The following is a 21168-nucleotide window of genomic DNA, read 5'->3' as shown; positions in this document are numbered from 1 at the left end:
ATGAGTCAGATCACTTTTGAATCTGAAGAAATCCATTTTCATTGCAGAAACCAAAACTCTCCAAAGCATTCAGATAGTTGTCAAAATTAAACTCAAAATTTTAAAAGCTGAATAGAGATTTCACACGGCTCAATGCTCTACCCTTCCTGAATAATACAAATATTTTTTAGGACATTTTATAGGCTCTTCATCCCAATGCTGAACTTCAAAAAAACAGTTATACATGTCTGAAAATCAGTTACGGTTAACTATAATGAACTTCAGAATTATGTCTTTTGAAAGGTTTTAAACAACAACTAAAAATTACATTTTTTTTTTTGTCGTTTTTTCGTGACCGGCACTCAGCCAGTGAGTGCACCGGTCAGTCCTATATAGGATCCGAACCTGCGGCGGGAGCGTCGCTGCGCTGCCAGCGCAGCACTCTACCAAGTGCGCCACGGGCTCGGCCCAAAAATTACATTTTGATAATATATAACTATCTGCTTTAAAACACAAAAGATACTAACATCTTATGAAATTAGGATTTTCTATTCAAAGCAATTTTAGGGAACTAAAAACTGTTATGACTATATTACCATTTCTTCTCCTTCAGAAGTACAGGTCAAATCTGTTCTATCATATTGCAAGTAAAATAACATCCAGCAATACTATAAACCAGAATCTGTATGGTTTCTAAATGGAGATAAAATACTTCTTGGGACTGTTTTAAGAATTAAATGAGATAATGTATATACAGCACTTAGCATGGTGCTGGCACAAATGAAGTACTCAATAAATGTCATTTATTGTGTTTATTCTTATAGAAAGGATGTGAAACAACCCTGCAATAAGGTCAAGTGTCTTAAAATCCTATTAGAGAAGTCTGTAAAGGCTGGTGGACAGAATATCCAGTTTAATTTACCAGTTAAATTTAATGAGGAAAGGAATCGACTTATTTATCCTGGTTGTTCCAGAACCTAGAACAGTGCCTCACATACAGGTGTTCAAAAAACATTTGCTGAAATGAAGTAAGCATGAAAGTAAGTTGTCTGGAAAAGAAAAAGAAGTAGTCTAAGGTTATCTTAAAAACAAACTGGGAGTCCAAAAATTACTATTTCCTAAGGAAGTCACTTTGAAAAAAGAAATAAAATACCTAACCATTTTTAGAACCACGCATAAAACTTCCCTCAGATAGTTCTCCTTAAAATCCTTTTTGGCAAATATATCATATATAAATTCTAATATTTGAGAGAAATATTTTTAAATTTAATCTAAATAAACATTATGTGTATCCTCAATGGGAGAAACAATTACCCAAAGCACTGAGGAAACTTTTCTAACTTCCATTCACAGAAAATCAGTTAATCTTAATTCATATTTCTTCTATCTACTTATATGTGAAAATTACCTTGAACTTTTATCTACAAGTAAGCAGTAAATATACGTATTTCACTTTTACAAGTTTGAGTGCACACCCAAGAAAAGGAAGAGGAGAGAAAACCAACCCTCTCAGAAGTGGGCAGTGCCATGGGAGTACAAAAGAGTGGCTAACAAAACTTATCTCCCACGTCTCAGCAGTCAACTGTTACAGCCCTTGCATACTTCACAGTCTGCACGGCTTTTGAACACTTTCATATTGAAAACTCAAAATTCTCAGTGCAGTGGGCGAGGAAACAAGTGAAACATAAAAATACGGTCCTATCTTCCCCACCCTATTCCAAGGGTAAGAGGGGGATCAATGGACTTTTTAAAAAAAGATTTCTCCAAGTTATTGCCCATTCCCTCACTACAGCATCCCACTCTTATTTGGAAACTAATCAATTTTATAGAAAGCAAAAACCACACCCTTTATAATTCACTGTGCCAAGCAAAATACATTTCCAGACAGACAGCTGGAGGTACATGTCCTGAGCCTACTTCAAACTAAAATCTGTAAATAGTGTGAGGTTACAAACCAAATAATAGCCTGAAATCAAATGCTAATACGTTTTTTGGGAAAACACAATTAAATACATCTATCTTTTGTAACTAAATGACAATATTCTTCAGACAGACAAAACACAAAAGCTACCAGTCAACATTACAGAGTAGTTTAGAGAATAAAACAAAGAACCTGAAATACACAGTAAAACTATTCTTAAATTATCATTTACCTCTTATGGTGCCTTGAAAAGTAGCAAATACATGAAGGTACATAAGAGCTGCTGTCCAATTACTGACAGCATTAAAATTATTTTTTAATCAAATTTCTTGAAAGTTCTGAAGTAGCAGTTAAAAAGCAAACCAAATTTTAATGAAAAAATGTTTGGTCCAAAATTTGGAAATACACATTGAAGATACTCAGTTAATTTTTTTTTTTTTTTTTTTTACTGAGAAGCAGAAAGGTCACAGGCACCAAGTTGTGTAACATCTCCAGGTGTTACATATCAGCAAAAAAGGAATTAAGGATTGAAAATAGTATCTTCAGACAAATACGAGTACAATCTGACATGATCTTTAAAAATCACTTCTGTGTTAAGATTTTTTTAACCACTATATGTCTCCACCAACAAAGAAATATCTTCCAGTACAAAGATTTTCACATCATACACACACACAAACACACTTTGTATACTAAGAAGCAGATGTAAATCAAAACACTAAAAATTATCTAGAGATATATTTGAAATATCAGACTTTTGTTTCCACATTCATTTCTCAGATCTACTAGTAAAGCTCTTTGAGAATGGGCCTTCATTTCAATAAAAGACCGTTCAATATGCCATTCTGTGTGAATGGAGCTTCTGAGACCAATTCTCTAAACCTCCTCAGGAGATGCTGTTGATCACAGCTCTAGTTCCAATTTCCTGCGACTCAAACAGCAACATACAGGGGAGCGTCCCATTCTTTGTTTTGGTGGCAGAAGCTGCAAAAATAAAGGTTCACGGGAGCCATCTGTACCTATTCCCACCCATGACAGCCTTGCAAAGAGCTTTCATCCAGCCGCTCCTCTAGACTCTCTCTAGCCCCCAAGCTCGGCAGAACCCGTGGCTTTCCACGTCTCAAAGGATAGGCGGGGGAGGCTGTGAGCTCTGGGATAGAGACAGAAAAAAGAGGAAGGAACAGATCCTTTGAGGACAGAGGGACAAGGAGATGCATCCAGATGGGGAGTTTTGGACGCGGCACGGAGACCCAGAGGCTTGCATATTCGCAGAAGAAAAGCCCCACAGGGCAGACGATGCTGCTGCCAATTCAGGGGCAGAGACAGACAGACGGACGGACAATGCTCCACAGGGGGAGAAAGTCACATTCGTAGGAGAGCGTGAACTAGGCAGCTCTGAACTCGGAGCCCAAAATGTGTTGAGGGAGCCTCAAGCAGACCCGTACGGAGAAGGTGAAACTTACGGTTACTTCGGCTGAGGGTAAGGGCCTGGTGGACACCGAAGGTCTTCAGTTCTGCCTCTGGCCGCTGCAGCCCTGCCTCCCGCGCGACGCCGGTGACCTCAGGTACCTTCCCCGCCCCACCCACCCGGGAGCCCCTTCCTCGCTGGCCCGGGTGCACCCGTGGGGCGGAGGCTGCTGGGGCTGAGGGTGCGCAAACGGTGCGTGATCCTAAGGCGCCCGCGGCAAGGCTTAGACTGGGCAGGCGGCCCCCATGCCTCTACGACCGCCGCGCCGCCTCACTCGGAGGAGGGGAGGAGGGGGCGGTGGCTCTTGCCTCCGCCTCCCGGTCAAGTCCGGCTCATGCTCCAACCTCGCGCGCGCGCGTTCAGCCCCGACCGCCCTCCTCCCCTCCCCCGCCTCCGGCTCAGCCGCTGGCAACCCCGCCGCCGCCACTCCAGTCTCGAAGCCACCCGCCAATAGTCTAAATAGCAGGTAGCCTCGGCGAGCAGCAGCGGGAATGGTAGCTGCTCGGCCGCCGACCCGGAAGCTTTTCCTTCGCCAACCGCCGGGCTGCAGGGATGTGAACCCGGAAGCGATTTCCTTGCCCCGGTAGCGGCGAGATGGAAAGCCGAGGCCTTTGAAGACCTGGGATCCTGTAGTTACGGGAGAGGTTGAGGGGTGAAAGGTGCTGAGGTGCGGGAACAGAGAAGGACAATAAAGAGCCAGTGACCAAGAGGTTCTCGACTCCAGAGACCCGAGCTCTCAGAGCGCGGGTTGGGGAGCGCGGCGGAACACGCCGGGCGGCTCCTGGTGGCGACCGAGGGTTTTCCTGTCACAGGAAGCTGGGCCTGGCCGCTGTGCCTGGGAGAAGGGAAGGAGGAATGAGAAAGCGGTGACAGCCCCCCGCCCCCCAGGTAACTGTCCCACCCAGTGAGTTGAATGTAGCTGCCCAGGAGGCAGTTGGCCGCCCTCACGGGTGAGACCGCTCTGTTTCCTTCGGAAAAACGAGGAGGAGCAAGATGCAGACTCCAGCGAGAGAAAACAAGTGGGAGACTGAACCCTCTCCACATCTAGTTTCTCCAGGCAAGGAGTTTCTTTTTACGAGTAGTTACAGGGAAGCCAAAGCCACTTTTTGGATGGAGACTCTCTGAGCAAAGAGGCTTGCACTTTTCCCGGTAGTAGACGTTGATGGGTGGAAGCAGAGGAAAAAACCTCCTTGGCAGCGTTTATTTTTGTCGTTTCAGAAAGCGATTCACAGTTTGTTCTAACTCACTTCTCCCCTCTACACCTTTCTCATTCTTTTAACGTCTGGCTTTCTTTGCTTTTTCTCTATGATGTTTTTAGCTTCACTCAGATCTAAGTTCCGTTTCTTTCTCACTCTCTTGGAGAGCTTACGTGTCTTTACAGTTTCTGTTTGCAAACAGACTGTCTACCACAATAAAGGGGTATTAACAAACTTGAGCGATGGGCACTAAAAGGCAGGCATAGTGACAACAAGAAATGGCCCTGTGTACTTTTAATACCACCCCCCAGTTGAGAACCACTTCCACCATTTCATATATAAGGCCTCGTTACTTAGGCAGCATATCATCATTTATGCCTAAGTATTTCCCAGGGTAGAGTGAGCCATATAACAAGACGCCGATATTTCCTGTATTTAGTCACTTGAATCTTTATCTAAAACTCAGTCTAAACATAGTGCAAACTCTAGTTATACCTTTCTTTATTATTTTTAGCTCAGCTTACTCTCTTCCTATCCATTTGTGTTTCTGCCTTAGCAGTATTTTACTATATTTGTAGCTTTTGTTATTTTTCTTAATTAAGCTTTGTTTCCTTTCATGTCCCTTATAGAATATATATTTCAAGTAGTCAAGTATGAATATTTCTTGAAAATCAATTTTAAGAATCTTTGGGGATATGTTAACATTAAATAGTTAAAAAAAAACAAAACACTATAACCCTCATAGTTATGTCTGTCTCTTTTTTTCTATCATGTAACATTTGTTTACCTTTCACAAGTTGAGTGTTCTGTGCGGTAGTAAATAGTCTAGAGAAGTGGTGAGTATTAACAAATAAATCACTTTGCTAGTTGATGTTTTCTTCACATGAGTTGACCAAGACAGGAATTGCTTTGCTTTAAATTGTGTTTAGAAAGCCAAAAATTATTTCTTTTTTAGGTGCTTAATAGAAAAAGTTGTTTCTGTAATTGTGTCCTGTATATTGTACAGTGTATTCACAGTACAATGTCTTTCTGTTTTCGGGCTTGCAGTCTTGAAGAAGGCATCCATAAATCTCATAATTTGTAAAGTTTTATTATCGTGAAGTCATTATTAATCCAAGATGAAAAGAAATTGCTAAATAGAAATTCTGAGAAGAAAACGGCCTTATTTTTTTCACATGGTGTAGGAAGCTGTGTTACATGAGGTGGGTTTTAAGAATGATCTTATGAAAAAAATTGAACTGAAAAAATTTTATGACGTATAGTATGAGAATGAATGCTGTGTCCTCAAAATTTTTCACAAAATGAAATGTTTCCATTCCTAATGATTTACTATAGTTTGTTTAGTGAAATATCTGTATTTTTTTGTACCTATATCAATGAAAATAAATTTTTAAATTATTTAATTATTTAAATTATTTTATTTAAAATAAAATTTTTATACAATAATTTTAATGATTGTTGTAATCTTAAGGGAAATTTTATTTAAAATGCCCAAAGTAACTGGATTTTAAAAGAATTTTGTTTTAAGGACATTTTTCAATCATAAGGCATTTTTAAAATTATTATTTAGGGAAGTGATTAAAAAGTTCCAAAGTAATATTATCTACTGCAGTTGAGAAAACAGAGTAAATTACAGTATCTCCCCTCAAATAACATTCAAAACTTTTTCTTGAAAATAGACTCTTTTTTCTCTCTTGAAAGTTGGAGCAGTAAGGAATTCATTAAATATGAACAGATCATTTGAATGTCTATTGGGCTTTTAAAAAACTGAAGAAAGTTCACCTTATCATGGCTGGGATTAAAAACTCTTAGAAATTTGCTGGCATATAAATGAGGGGAACCTTTTTTTTTTTTTTTGTAAAGATAAATTAAAGATATTCAATACAAAGAGATGTGTTTTAGTCTAACCATGAAAAAATTAATAATAGCACTTAATGAAGAGAACTATTAACCAAAAAAAGAGCAAATTCAGTTACTTGTTGGAAATTGCCCATTGGAGAGTTAAAATTAATCTAGGAGGGAAAAAAGCATACACACACACACACACACACACACACACACACACAGAGAGAGAATATATTTGGAAGAAAAAAATTGGAGTATCTAGAGAATTGATAAGGGAAATAGAAAAGATTCTTAAGTCATCATCAGAAAGCTTTTTTCAACTGGCCAAATGGTTTTGCCTCTGTGATAGGCACCTCCCAAAGAAAATTATAAAATATACTTTAGTTCCTCTAAATTTCTAATATCAAAATTCTCCTTGCTAAAGATTCTGGAGTGAATGTCAGTTGATGTAAGGCAGCTACTTATTTTCAGATTCCAAACCATTAGCAATATGACATTCACTCAGTAATTTATGGAAAATAAATGCGTATTATTCTGAATAACTATTTCAAGTTATTATTTACTTTACAAGATATTTTATATCAATTTTTTTAGACCCAAAGGCAGATTCTTACTGTGCAGTTAAGATCTATGAAAATATATATCCCATTTAAAAATTTTTTATCTTTAACAGAAAGAAAAAAAGGACTACAAAGAAATCTTGATGTTTGAATAGTTCAATGGCAAAGATACAATCAAGTCATCTCTTTCTTGCCTTTTAAGAACTATTTATTCTAATATAGAAAAATCACTTTAGTTTTGTAATTGTTTTTCTAAAGTGATTTTGTGAAAATAAAAGTTGTCATTAGTATGCAATACTATATTTTTTACCTTGCCACTAATTGAGTCATTTAATCTTTCAAGGGATTTGTTTGTTTTATAAAGCAATGGGAAATCCAGAAAACATAGAAGATGCGTATGTTGCTGTTATTCGTCCAAAGAATACCACCAGTCTCAATTCTCGGGAATACAAAGCTAAGTCATATGAAGTGAGAAAGTTAAATAACACTTGATTTCTACCATTGAATGTCATTCTGTATTATCCTTTACACACAAAGCCTTACCATATTCTATAAATTCTTAATGACAAGCTAATTATTCTGGATAACTGCCCATCACTGTCTTTTTTCTGCTGCTTGTCTTCTATTTGCTATTCATTGACACGTGAAGGTTACTAGATATTAAAAGTTACTTGTCCGAGTTTTCCTTACAATTTATAGGGTTAGATTTTAGTACTGTTTATGGAATTGCTCTCAGAAATTAAAAAACCGCTGCAAAAGTCAGCTCACTCAAAATTTCAATCTAAACATTGTTCTTGGTTATTTTCCCAAATATTTTTAACAATTCATTTAAAAATATCCTTTTACCTTAAATTAAGTATTTGGCAGTTCAGTTATCTCTCTGTAGTCTTTTTGAATTATATTACATATATTCGTAAACATGTAATTGAGGCAAAAAATGTATATATATAACTGAATTTTTATCTTTTCTATGCAAGATTCCAAGCATGATGAATTACTTGTAATCTCATTTGACTAATTTCTCTAGCAACAGTTTCTTCTTAAACTGTTTTTAAGATTATCTGAAACCTGTTATAAAGGTTACTATAGGGGTTCTTAGGAGGCTGCTGCTTCAACAGTTCTCTAGCTTACCATTTCTCAATCCTGGCTACAGTGTAGAATCACCTGAGGAACTTTTAAAACTGTGAGTACCAGGACACCAAGTCCCCAGACATTCTGATTTAATAGGTCTGAGATGGGGCTGTGCATTGGTATTGTTTTAAAGTTTTGTGGGTTATTCTTATATGCAGCTAGGATTGAGAAAGACTGCTATCTTATTGTATAGTATTCTAGGGCAAGTAATTTTATTTAAAGCATTCTCTTAATGTTATTTTTCTCATCTAAGATTTTGTTGCATGAAGTTCCCATTGAAGGGCAGAAAAAAAAGAGAAAGAAAGTTTTGTTGGAAACTAAACTTCAAGGCAACAGTGAAATAACGCAAGGCATATTGGATTATGTAGTAGAAGCTACCAAACCAATTTCTCCTGCAAACCAGGGCATCAGAGGTAGGAACCTTTTCTTTTCTTTCTTTTTTTTTTTTAATTTAAACACAGTTTGCTTTAAATATTTGTAGAGAAAGACATACTTTTTAATATATTAAAATTAATTTCTTTTTATTTTCTTTTACATTTAAAAAAACTTGCAAAATACTCAAAGTTTTTTTAAGGTACAGCCAAGCCCCTTCCAGAAGTAACTTGACTATTATTTTTTTAAAGTTGAAAAGTATTTAAAGAGGTCACAGTGTTAATGATTTGTTCAATAGAAAGAAGAAACAGGGGTAGGTTGAAAATCAAAAGAGTACAAATTACTTTTGCTAGAAGTATAGTTCTCTAGACAAGTATTTTTGAACTAGTACTTTATTTCTCTACTCCAGGACAGAGGAAACAATAAACCTCTCTCCATAGTTAAGTAAAAGTTAATATTCATGGATTAGGGAAAGTTCTATAAATTAGTGGGTAGCTGAGGTTTTCTTCCCGTTTGGTCATAGGAAGAAGATCCTTTTCAGACAGCCAAACTAAATTGTAGAAGTATTAACCCTAAAAGGTTGACACCCCATTTAAAAGTCATTAAAAATTAATGATCAGTTTTCTCAGGCCTTAGTCTCATAAGAAATAGCAGCTAAAAAGTTACAGAAATTATAAATTATGTCCAAGATTCAGGCATTATAATTAAAAACGTAAAGCTAATTTAAATCGAAGAGCAGTTGAAAACAGTTGTTAGTGAGGTAAAGAGTACCTCTCTGTGCTTACTTTTTTGGTTTTTTTCTGCTTGTACATCTTTATAGAGATTAATTATTCAATTCATCAGTTTCAGAAAAGAGACGTTTTGTTGCAGAGATATGGCTGAATCCTGTGATTTGATTTATTAGTTCTTTTGGATATCTGTTCCCTAGAGATATATAGATGAACTATAAGCTTGTGTTTCATAACTTTTGGAGGTACCATTCACTACATTTTACCTTCCCAATAGGTAACTTCCCCAGTAGGACCTGAAGGGTTTTTTGTGGGTTGGGACTCTAAGCCTTGCAACTCAGGATTGTAAGAAGTTCCTGCATAAATTTATAGATCTTTGATATACATTCTGAGTCTCACAAAGACAATCTCCTTTCCATAATTATCAGATTCACTTTTTAATAAAATGATCTTGAAACCAATTTTACCTTTAAAAAAAAAAAGGAGGGGGGTACTGTCCTTTTGTGCCATCAAGGCATGTGAAGGGCTCTTTTCGGTTACCACAAATTTGTTAGTCTTTTCTATGTCAGTCTTGGACTTCTCTGATAAATTTTTATCCAGACAAATTTGTTCCAGTATTGCCAAACTGTTGTAGTTCATCAGGATCTATCCTGAGACCAAGTTCCTGAGACAGAAATCTGATTAGCTTAAATCTCATATTTGGGCTGAGGCAAACAAGTCATAGTTTGCTATGAATTAGCCCAGCTCTACCACGAGGTCCATTTATCCAGAAGAGGTGTGGAAGAGATGTCAGTGTCAACAAAAATGTCATCTGGTCCAGAGGCCACTGGATAGTTTTCTTTAGTAGGAGTTATGAGTGGACAGGCACCCCAAAATATGTCTAGCACAATTTTGCGTTGTATACTTAGTAAAATGTACTAGTATATTTTCAGGCAGCTTTTAATGAAACTGAAATAGAGAAGTTTTATTTAACTAAATAGAAAGTTATATTAATGAGTCATGCCATATCCTGAATATCCTATTCAACTGAGTTTTTTGAAATGTATGAAATATTTTTATAGTAATATGATTCCTTGTATAAGCATCACATGAAAATCACAAATGCCTATAGTACCAGTAGTTATGCTTTTCATTTTTGTGCAGTGCTGTATGTAGTTTACAAAGCACTACCATGTTTACTTTTTCGTGAAATTCCTAAATTGGTCCTGTGAGTTGGTATGTGGTCATTTTCACATCTATAAGATATCACCTCCTAAGAGCATACACTGCCATTAGTGAAGGAATTAGAACCCTTATCTCCCAACTTGTAGTCAGTCCTTTTTTTCCCCTGCAACAGATCTCATAGTTACATATATAATTTGCAAAGTAGGCAATTAAACAATGAATCAGAACCAGATTTAGGGAAGCATCAGGGCAGGAAAGATTAAATGGGGATAAGACCTCAAGCCAGACAAAACAAACAGGACCTCTTCAGTGGTGCATCGGATTGGTAGAGGGAGAGAACAGACCTAGGGTTGCTGGGGCAGAGGGTGGGGTGGGGGACACAGGGAATAATTGCAATTTGTGGTGGTGGGCATGCTGATAGTATTGATCTGATCATCACATCTTGGGCACAAGTGCTGATGTTCAGCTCTGTGACCCATGAATATGTATAATCAATTAAAAAAAAAATGCTGCCTCTGAAATTTATGAGAATGTTATTCTGTATCTAACACATATTTTGTATAAGTGTTCATTTTGTAAAATAATTGTTTGGGAGCTATAATATAATAGGCCTTAATAATCACAAATACTGACTCAGATATATTGTGAATAAATGATGTTATTTGAAATATTATATTATCTGCCTGTACACAGAAGGCATCCCACCTGCCAGTTAGGCATCCCTATCTGGGTTAGGAACAAGGATATATTTTGGGGGATGAGGATATTAGAAGGGTTGATAAATATCATGGCAAAGGTATCTAGAGCATGAGGTTTTAGAGCACAAAACTTGTGGGTTATTATTTATAAACCCCCTTACTGCCAAATCAGGAAAAATAGACTAAGTACAGTAGTTAAAATTCAGAACAATAGTTTGTAGTCCAATCAGGCTTTAAAAAAACTGAAATTGTGGATGGAGGTTACATGTTAAATGAAGAGCTTCTAAAGATTAAAACTTTGAACTTATATATACCCTCTTTTGCCAGCCTAGGCTGTAGTAAAATTCCCATCTATATCCCAGCTGAGTGAGGAAGTATATACCTGTTGACCCTGTGGGATGCCTTGCTGTTCAGCTGCTCTCCCAGTTCTTAGCGGGACAGTTTCCTTGCTGTGCATAGAACGCTTCTCTTCTAGTGAGTTAAGATCAGGACCCTGAATCTACTAGTTGATTGTCCACAGAATGATTATGTATTGTTATTAGAATTATTAGTTTTTATTAATGCATATAATAATATTGACTATTTCAGTTCCTCTTAATGCTGCCTTTTAAATTTTTAATTTTCTAATTCTCAGGGTAATTTATAGGATTTAAAATTATTATTTTGGGGGGCCAGCCTGTGACTCACTGGGGAGAGTGCAGTGCTGATAACACCATGGCCATGGGTTTGGATCCTATATAGGGATGGCCAGTTAGCTCACTGGCTGAGCGTGGTGCTGACAACACCAAGCCAAGGGTTAAGATCCCCTTACCGGTCATCTTTTCAAAAAAATAAAATAAAATAAAATAATTATTTTTATCTTTGCTGACTTTTTTTAAATGAGTAGGAAAACGAGTGGTACTAATGAAGAAATTTCCTCTGGATGGAGAGAAGATGGGCAGAGAAGCGGCGTTATTTATTGTTCCATCAGTTGTCAAAGGTAAAGTCTAAATTTATTTTATAAATCTTTATGTACTTTAGATGCTAAGTGAAAGTCTATTGAGGAACTTAGGAATTCGCATTCATAGTTGATAGTATAATACTGTTGTAAAATACATGTTTTTAAATTAAAAAACAAAGACTGCTGGTATGGATCTGGCCATCACATCTTAGGCACGAGTGGTGACCATTTGCTTTGTACTCCATGAATATTCATAACCAATAAAAACAAAACAAAACATTAAAAAAATTAAAGAAAGAAAAGAAATTTGTTACTTAAAGATGTTTTGATTTCAAAATAATATACAGGCTTCTTAGCTGAGCAATAATGTATTCATTTTGGAATTCAATAAGGTACTGAATGTGAAATCACTTTGGAAGCTAGAGTACTGGCCTGATGTAAGATGGTAATAATACTAATGATATATTAATGACCCACCATGGTCATCCCATCAGTCTGCTGCTTCATAGTACTTACATGTATTTTATTAGCCAGCCCTAGCATTCTAGATATATTTTCCAGTCAAACTTAGATTTAAAAGTTCAGTGTTTTAAACGGTGTTGGAAATCTTATTAATAAGTTTTACAACACTGTTGAGGAAGAAAAAGAGGAAACAGTTTCTATAGTCCTCCAAGATTCTAAATCCTGCATTCACCCAAGTGGACAAGGTCATAGAGCTGGTCATCACTTGATCTTCTAATTCCAAATCTAGAATAATTTATATTATACTTAACAAGTCTTAATTTTTTTTTAACATACTGTATATTTTTAAATGAAAAACATGCAGTTGCAAGGCTTTTATATGTTTACATAATTCTTCATTTTTCTTTTTCAGATAATACTAAATATACGTATACTCCAGGATGCCCTATTTTTTACTGCTTACAGGATATTATGCGAGTCTGTAGTGAATCCAGTACTCACTTTGCTACACTTACAGCAAGGATGTTAATAGCTTTGGATAAGTAAGAAATGCCGTTAAAAATATTTTTTAATTAATCAAATACATGTTCATAGTAGAAATTAGTTGTGATAGATATAGACACTTTCAGAAGAAAATAGTCAAAATAATATATGTATTAAGAAATGTTAAGCTTTTAAATTATAATATAAAAGTGAAAAACCCCCAAGACAAGATTGTGCTGGTCTGCTTACAGCATGTTAATTTTATTTTTCAAAAATGACAAACGCTACCCTGGCTTAGGAAGGCTTGAGAAATAAGATTCCCCTGTTGTAAAACTAGATTTAGCATTGCCTTAATCTTATCAGTGAACAAGTCATTTAAGCTTCTCACGCCTATGTCTTTCTGTAGTAATAGAGTTGATGTCACCTGCATCTCAATGATTTATATTTTTAAAGTACTTCATGTTTTTTGAAAGGTGTTATTTTTATTTTTTATTGTTATAACGGCATATGCATTTTAAAAACTTGTTTGCTGTGTCCATTAACAAAACTTTTTCTAGCAATAAATGAAGTACTTAACCAACACTAATTAAAGTTACAAAAATCTGAAGGTAATATTAGAAAGTATCACATATCAGAGTTGGAAAGCAGTCTGTCTACCTTTTTCAGCTTCACTTTTGAACAGATACTTCTACTTTTTTCTGTTTTGCCAGGTGGTTAGATGAACGCCATTCACAATCTCACTTTATTCCAGCTTTATTCCGACCTTCTCCTCTTGAGCGGATAAAAACTAATGTCATAAACCCTGCGTATGCTACTGAATCAGGTCAGACAGAAAACTCACTACATATGGGCTATAGTGCACTAGAAATAAAGATTAAAATGTTAGCCCTAGAGAAAGCAGATACCTGTATTTACAACCCTTTGTTTGGATCAGATCTTCAGTATACAAACCGGGTAAGAGTTGAGTGAATTTTGGCTCTGGTTTCAAAAGACATTTCATCTCAATATAATTTTTTTTTTCCCTGAGAATATAAATACATTTATTACTAATTGTAAACATTAAGAAAACATCCTTGCTCTATTTATACATATAAAAGTCAATATCTGAAGCTCTTAAGGGGTTTTTGTTTCCTTTTCTTTTCCCTTTCTAGGTAGATAAAGTGGTAATAAATCCATACTTTGGTCTAGGAGCTCCAGACTACTCAAAAATCCAAATTCCCAAACAGGAAAAATGGCAGAGAAGCATGAGCAGTGTCACAGAAGACAAGTACTGTTTTGGTTTTACTCTACATTGCTTTTTGTTTGTTTTCATTTTGGCAGCTGGCCAGCATGGGGGACTGAACCCTTGACTTTGACCACGCTCTAACCAACTGAGCTAACCAGCCAGCCCTTGCTTTTTTTTAAACTTACATTCTAATGTTAAAATGTTGTTTAAAATTGTACAGTATATGCAAATAGTATGCAATGTAATTACTAGTTTGCAGCTGCTCAGCCGTATACTGATATAGCTTTATTGATGTGTCACGTTTGTTTTGAAACAATTTGAATTTCAACAGTGCTGTTTGTATTTTTTAAATTTCTTTTTAATGATTAGGGAACGACAGTGGGTAGATGATTTTCCTCTTCATCGAAGTGCCTGTGAAGGAGATTCAGAATTACTAAGCCGTCTTCTCAGTGAAAGATTTTCAGTCAACCAATTAGATAGTGACCACTGGGCACCTATTCATTATGCATGCTGGTAAATGGATTACTTATTCTTTTCTTTTTAGAAAGAATAAATTCTTAGCTATAAATGTTAGTGCTTCTTTTCAAAACTGTTTTCATTCCAGACACTTTCTCTCTACCACGTTTGCCTTATGAAGCTTTCTGTTTTCATCTTTGATTTTTGATATGTGCCACTGTTCAGAATTGCAATGTCTGTCCCTTAGGAAAAGTACTGTCAGTGTTCTTAGGCATTCCCAGGTCATACAGTAAGATAGTTAATGACTAGTAAAAGTCATTGCAGAACACGAGGTCCCTTAGTCACCCTTTCAGTTTCTGTTGTATTTGCTTTTATGTTAGTTTATGAGGGTACTTCAAAGAGTTCATGGAAAGATTCATGTTATCTTTCAATTCTATTTTTCCATGAACTTTTTGAAGTCCCCTTGTATTTTTCCTATAACATTTATATGTGATAACTAACTACATATGATTTGACTTTGCATCAGTTTTGAAAAGAATCCCTATAGTTCTTTGGGAAGCTATGGTATCAAGACACTCCCAAAGCCTTCATTAGAATCATAGCCTTCCATTTTTTCATAGGTGAGTGTTGGGACAGGATTGAGGTTAGCTCTTTTCACTAGTTGCCCATTGTAGCTCTTGATCTCCTACTCTGCTCACAAAATAATAACTCTTCCCCTCAGTTCAGCTGAGTTCTTAGTGTTCATAGCAGTAGTTAACTGTTTGCTATAGCCCATCCTCTACAAACGACATAATGAAGTTTTTTTACCATTATTTCTGTGAAAAAGGTGTTTTTGACCTAATGTTTAAAGTGAACTTCCTTGGCTAGTTTAAGAAGTACCATATTACTTACTGCCTCTTGAATTCCACAATGTCAGAGCTGTACCACATTGAGCAAGGTACTTCACTTTGCCTCTCTGCATCTGTTTATTTATTTATATGTGAAATGCAATAAATAGATCATTTCTAGAGTTCTTTCCAACTCAAAATTCTTTTGATTTCTCTGATTCTAATATTTGTGATCAAGTACCTAAATATAGTTGCTTTTAGTGTATATCTTTTTTTTGTTTCCTTAAAAATATGATCTTTAATTCTATAAATGTGCTCTTATATTTCCCATTACAGGGAAATTTTATATTCAGATTTAGAAAGAGTTAACTCTAAATTGTTTTTAACTGAATGAATAGTTCTTCAGATTATCAGTAAATACTGGTAGCAGAAATAATACTAAAAGAAATCATATGCTCTACCTGGAGCTAAACAAAAAGAGATGGAGAATATAGTTCAAACCTGAAGAAAGTACACTGAAATTAGGAAAGGCAGTATACAAAGGTAGTATATTTCAGTTTAGGAACCCCAAATTTATATTTGGCTATAATGTAGCCCTTTTTTTGTGGCAGGGAGTTATTTTCCTCTCTAATTAAAGAATGGTAATGTTTTCAACTACCTATTACATAAAAAACAAAAGTATGGTATAGTATTTAATGTGCTTTGGAATGTACCTACGTATCAGTCCCAACTGTTCCAAAAAGTATGACTTTCATCAAGTCACTTAATGTCTCTAAGGTTCTGTTTCTTTATCTGTGAGATGGGCTTTAAAGTGGTATCTTACCTAAAATGGAAAGAGAAAATGCAAATAAGGTGCTTTGAGAGTACATAATAAACACGCAATGAATATTGGCTTTTATTAATAAGTTTATAAAAATGTAAAGATTTTGATATCTAAATCTAAAATTTATTAATCTGCAGTATTTTTAACTGCACCTTCTTGTTACTAGAATACACCAAGAAAAAGAATTTTATCTTTTGATAAAATCTTCTTTCAGCTGGAGATAATAATCAACTTTAATACACCAGAAGTAGTATGAGTCACCTTGTAATACTTTTAATCAGATGCATCATTTGATTGAGGTGAATGTGAATAAAGAATAATTTAGCTAGTCAGGAAAAAACTTCAACTACTTCACCTCTGAAATGTACTCTTATTCACTAGTTCGTACAAGGTTTGAGGAGGGGACATCGGACTGGCATTTGATCCTGTATTTATAAGGTTAGACAAAATGTTTTACCCCCTTTAGTCTGTTTTCTCATCTTTAAAATGAGGGTTTTGATTAGATCACTATTACTATAACTTTTTGGTCTTAGGACCCCTTTCCACTCTTAAAAGTTATAATTCTACAGAATTTTTGTTTATGTGGATTAAATCTAGTATTATTTACCATATTAGAAGTAAAAACTGAAAAGTATTTTAAGTATTCATTTATATTAAAATAACAGTAAATGTTATATATTAACAAACTTTATGAAAAAATAACATATTTTCCAATGTTAATGAGAAGAGTGGCATTGTTTTACATTCTTACAAACTTCTTTATTGTCTAGCTTAAGAGAAGATAGCTGGATACTCACTTTGCTTCTACCTTCAGTCTGTTGCAGTATTACATGTCACATAGCTTCTAGAAAATTCCAGTCTACACTTACAAGAAAATGAGAGTGAAAGGGCAAGTAATGTCTTAGTGTTATTATGAAAATATTTTTGACCTAGAGGACACTCTGGAAAAGTTTCAAGGATCCTCATGGGTTTCTGGATCACTTTTTGAGGACTACTTAATGAGATCATCCCTAGTATTGTTCTAAGCTTTAAAAATTTCCAAATGGCGATCAGGCACCTAAAAACTATTCTTTTCTTTCTAGAAAAACTATTATTCCAAACTATTTAAAATGGCTTTCACCCCACGTAGAAAACTTGTCAACCACTCAGTAAATGTCTCACTGATATTCCATGCCTCTCTGCCATACTCTGTCTTTTGAATCAAGTCAGTGTCATCTTTCTCTGGTAATAATTCTAAGCTTCAGATCACTGCTAGAAAGTGTTTTCAGAACTATGGTGATTTGGCTCCCTATAAATTATTCCATCTGATTTTATTTGGGACCTCACTGTAGCTTAGCTGTCTATTTTCTCAGCCTTTTACTCCTCCCTTACAACCTATTCCAAACCTTTCTACTCTTAAGTATCTAAACTCCCACTACTTTCTTTCTCTACTTTTATAATCCCCATACTCCCTTTTACTCCTTATTTTCAAAGAAAATTGAAGCCATCAGAAATGTCCTTCTCTATCCTTAATGATCTGTTTTTGTTCCCATCTCTCCTGTATCATAGGGTATGGATGTAAAAATCTTTCCTGTTCCCATTAAATTTACTCTTTAATTTTTCACACTTTCTTTTCTCTTGCCTTCAAATATGCATGGTTTTCTTCTTCCTTAAAAAAAATCTTAACTTGAACCTGCTGCCTCTTCTAACTACTATCCTGTTTTCTTTCCTTCCTTTCAAAGGTGAGTGGGCCACACTCTGCTTTCTCTTTTTTCACTCTTCATAAACCTTCTTAAACTTCTTTGAGTTTTTAATCTCTTTCCCTGCTCTGAAGCTTTTAATACTGTTGACCACCCCTTCGTTCTAAGAACAAATTACAGTTGAAAGGGCATAATGGAGCTATAGTGAAGGTCATTACAAGTGCAACATATTATTTGTTACCTTATCATCATCATCATCATCATCATTATTATTACTAATACTACTGAAGTACTGGCCTTCATTCTGTGATCCAAGCATGTGTCCCAATATGGAAACTACTATTTTAACACTCAGAAAACCAGATTTTATCTCTGGATAGTAATAATGAGACTTTGGGCAATTTACTTAACTTAGGTCAAGCTTTATTATTCATCTGTGTGATAAAAATACCTCTGTCTGCCTCAAGTTTCTGTGAAGATTATATTAAATAATTATAAAAGAAAGTACCTGGAAAATGTTAAAGCATCATATAAAATGTATGTTCATATTAATTATTTATATTATTACTTCTTGAATTGCTCCCTCACTGTATTTTCCTGCCTTTTTTTGAAAGGGTGTTTTTTAAGATACATTTCATTGTTCTAACACGATCATCTTTCCCTAAATTCTCTCTCAGAAAGATTTCACCCATTCTCCCAGCTTTAACAGTATTTTCAGTTAAGATGACTTTGCATATTCTCAGATAGATATTCTAAGCCTTTGCCTTGCTCCTCAGTACCAATCCTGCATTTTGTTGCCTGCTAAACAGTTTGGTCACTCATCTTTTGTGCATAAGGCGCATTGAAGGATGCAAAGATACTGTTTCTGCTTTCAAGGAACTTCTAGACTGATAGAGAAGCGTGTGTATAAACAAGGATGAAATCAGGTAAAATGAGATAAGTCCCATAAAAGAAGCAAAAATAAAATGCTAAAATATAGTGGGAATATAGAGGAAGTATATCTTAAATGGTTTTGGAGAAATTATGGAATTTACCCTGAACAAAATGAGGAAGGAGAAAAGGACATCTTAAGAATAGCAAAGAATGTGATCAAAAAGTCACATGAACAAGAAGGGTAGTTAGGATACAAGTGGGCGATTTGGGGTATAGGAAAACCGTAGCATATGTGAAGGGAAAGAAAGGAAAAGTTGAGTGCAAATCAGATCATTTCTAAAGATGTGCCATTTTCCCCTCAAATGCACCATATCTAAAACCAAATTTCTCTTTCCCCTTCTCCCCTACCACACTCTTATTTCCAAACAACAATTTACTTCCCACCATTGCTTCAGATTGCCTTACAAAAGTCTTTGGCTCTAACCAAATGATTGGTTGACTTATGCTTTCTACTCTTCTGAGATCTTGCTTTGGTTACTTCTTTTCCCTGTACCCTTTCCTATGTAAAATCCTTTTGAAATTTTTTCTTCTATCAAAACACTTTTCAGGACCATCTTAGAGTGAAGTTGTATCTCTTTTCTGATATTTTTTAAAGCATTAATTATATACTATTTTGATTTGAAAAATATGAAGTGCCTTATTTTGTTGATTGTTATCCTAAGCTATTACTTAAATTTTACAGCATTATGTACCTTATCCCATGCTTATGTTTTGCCTCTCAATTACATTGTAAACCTTCCAGAGCAGAGCTATGTGTCTCCCACATTGTCTAATACAAGGGTACTTCAAAAAGTTCATGGAAGCTTTCAAAAGGAGAGAACAGAACTGAGGTTACCAGAGGTAGGAAAAGGGGAAGGGTGAGGAAGTGTAAGCAAGAAATTGGTAAAGGGCCACAAAAAATGATTACATTGTGTAATGTTAAATATAAAATTATCCTAATTTGAGTATCACATATTGCAATAGGTATTGATATTCAATGCAGTACCCCACAGATATGTAGTCAATTATGTTTTAATTTTTTAAAAAGTTCGTGGAAAAATTGAATTAATATATATCATGAATCCTTCCATGAACTTTGTGAAGACCCCTCGTACAACAACTACATACAGAATTATGTCTTTGGGCCTATTTTGTAAATCACAGTCAGGCCTAAGTGAAAAACTTGCTTATTAAGTTAGCTTATGAGTTACTTTCTGATTCTGAACTCATTTTTGACTAAAAAGTATGTCTAATTTGTAACTTTTGTACTTTGTCATATGTTCTATCTTGTATTTGAGGTTATATTTTCTCTCAGTTGATCAGAAATAGAAATAGTTGAATTGAACCAGAATGATTCATAAGAAATCTATAAGCACTAAAAATATTTATGTCAATGTCTTAAATAATCCCTTGCTTTCTGTCCTAGAACAATCTTAGATTTTTTTGAGATAACATGTAAAATTTGGATTTTTAATACATTCTGGATGACTTTTTTATATGTAAGCTTTATTTCTTTATAGGTATGGAAAAGTTGAGGCCACTCGCATATTGTTAGAGAAAGGAAAGTGCAACCCAAATCTTTTAAATGGACAGCTTAGTTCTCCTCTTCATTTTGCTGCTGGAGGAGGACATGCTGAAATAGTACAAATTCTCCTAAACCATCCGGAAGTTGACAGAGTAAGTTATTTTCCAAGGGTTTTTTTTAATGTTCAAGCAGTGAATAATAAATAATGGCACTTACTTTTTTTTTTTTTTTTAAATATTAAATCCGAACCCGTGGCCTTGGTGTTATCAGCACTGCACTCTCCTGAGTGAGCCACGGGCCGGCCCATGGCACTTACTTACTTAAATGTTTAATTGTACACCTGACAGTTCAGGTGAATAAAAACAAATTTTACCTACATTATAGTGTAAGTAATATTTATGCATGTATTGTGCTTTTGAACATAAATTTAAAATTTTTTTATTGTGTAAAATACTCCTCACATAAATTTACAGTTTTATCTATTTTTAGGTGTATTAGTTCAGAGGCATTAAGTACATTCACATCATCACTGTCCATCTCCAGAATGTACATAAAATTTAACCTCTTTTCATTTTATATTGTATTTTCCCCAAAAATGTTGGAAAATATATATTTTCTACCCATTTTCTGGAATTTGTAGTAACAAGTATTTTCATAAAGGGAAAAATAACAGCATTAGCAAAACTTTTGTTATATTACACCTTTTAAAAAACAATAATTTCATTGATTAGGGCTTTGAGTCTTTTATCTTTGGCAATTCTTATTTAAGTATAG

General features: G+C 35.1%; 2 protein-coding genes across 8 annotated transcripts in view; one reads left to right on the top strand and one right to left on the bottom strand.

Moving 5' to 3' along the window:
• The window catches only part of ANKIB1 (ankyrin repeat and IBR domain containing 1), a 160535-nt gene extending 156748 nt beyond the window's left edge, over positions 1-3787 (bottom strand). For all 4 annotated transcript variants that reach the window (XM_063100255.1, XM_063100254.1, XM_063100256.1 and 1 more), the window contains exon 1: positions 3364-3787. The gene's annotated coding sequence lies outside the window, so the exon portion shown is untranslated. The remainder of the gene's footprint in view (positions 1-3363) is intronic.
• A 173-nt stretch (positions 3788-3960) lies between these two features.
• KRIT1 (KRIT1 ankyrin repeat containing) overlaps positions 3961-21168 on the top strand; it is a 32892-nt gene continuing 15684 nt past the window's right edge. Inside the window, exons 1-10 of one of the 4 annotated variants that reach the window (XM_063099261.1) lie at positions 3961-4256; positions 5612-5766; positions 7313-7437; positions 8354-8513; positions 11949-12041; positions 12877-13006; positions 13658-13901; positions 14099-14214; positions 14542-14685; positions 20390-20546. In XM_063099261.1, the coding sequence (XP_062955331.1) occupies positions 7336-7437; positions 8354-8513; positions 11949-12041; positions 12877-13006; positions 13658-13901; positions 14099-14214; positions 14542-14685; positions 20390-20546 (1146 nt within the window). In that variant the 5' untranslated portion in view covers positions 3961-4256; positions 5612-5766; positions 7313-7335. Of the gene's footprint in view, positions 4257-5611; positions 5767-7312; positions 7438-8353; positions 8514-11948; positions 12042-12876; positions 13007-13657; positions 13902-14098; positions 14215-14541; positions 14686-20389; positions 20547-21168 lie in introns of those variants that run through there. The other 3 variants (XM_063099262.1, XM_063099263.1, XM_063099264.1) reach the window with 3 other exon arrangements.

The sequence above is a fragment of the Cynocephalus volans genome, chromosome 6 (assembly GCF_027409185.1).
Source record: "Cynocephalus volans isolate mCynVol1 chromosome 6, mCynVol1.pri, whole genome shotgun sequence".
Lineage (NCBI taxonomy): Eukaryota > Metazoa > Chordata > Mammalia > Dermoptera > Cynocephalidae > Cynocephalus > Cynocephalus volans.
The sequence above is the reverse complement of the archived record's forward strand: the minus strand, read 5'-3'. Positions and strand labels throughout refer to the sequence as shown.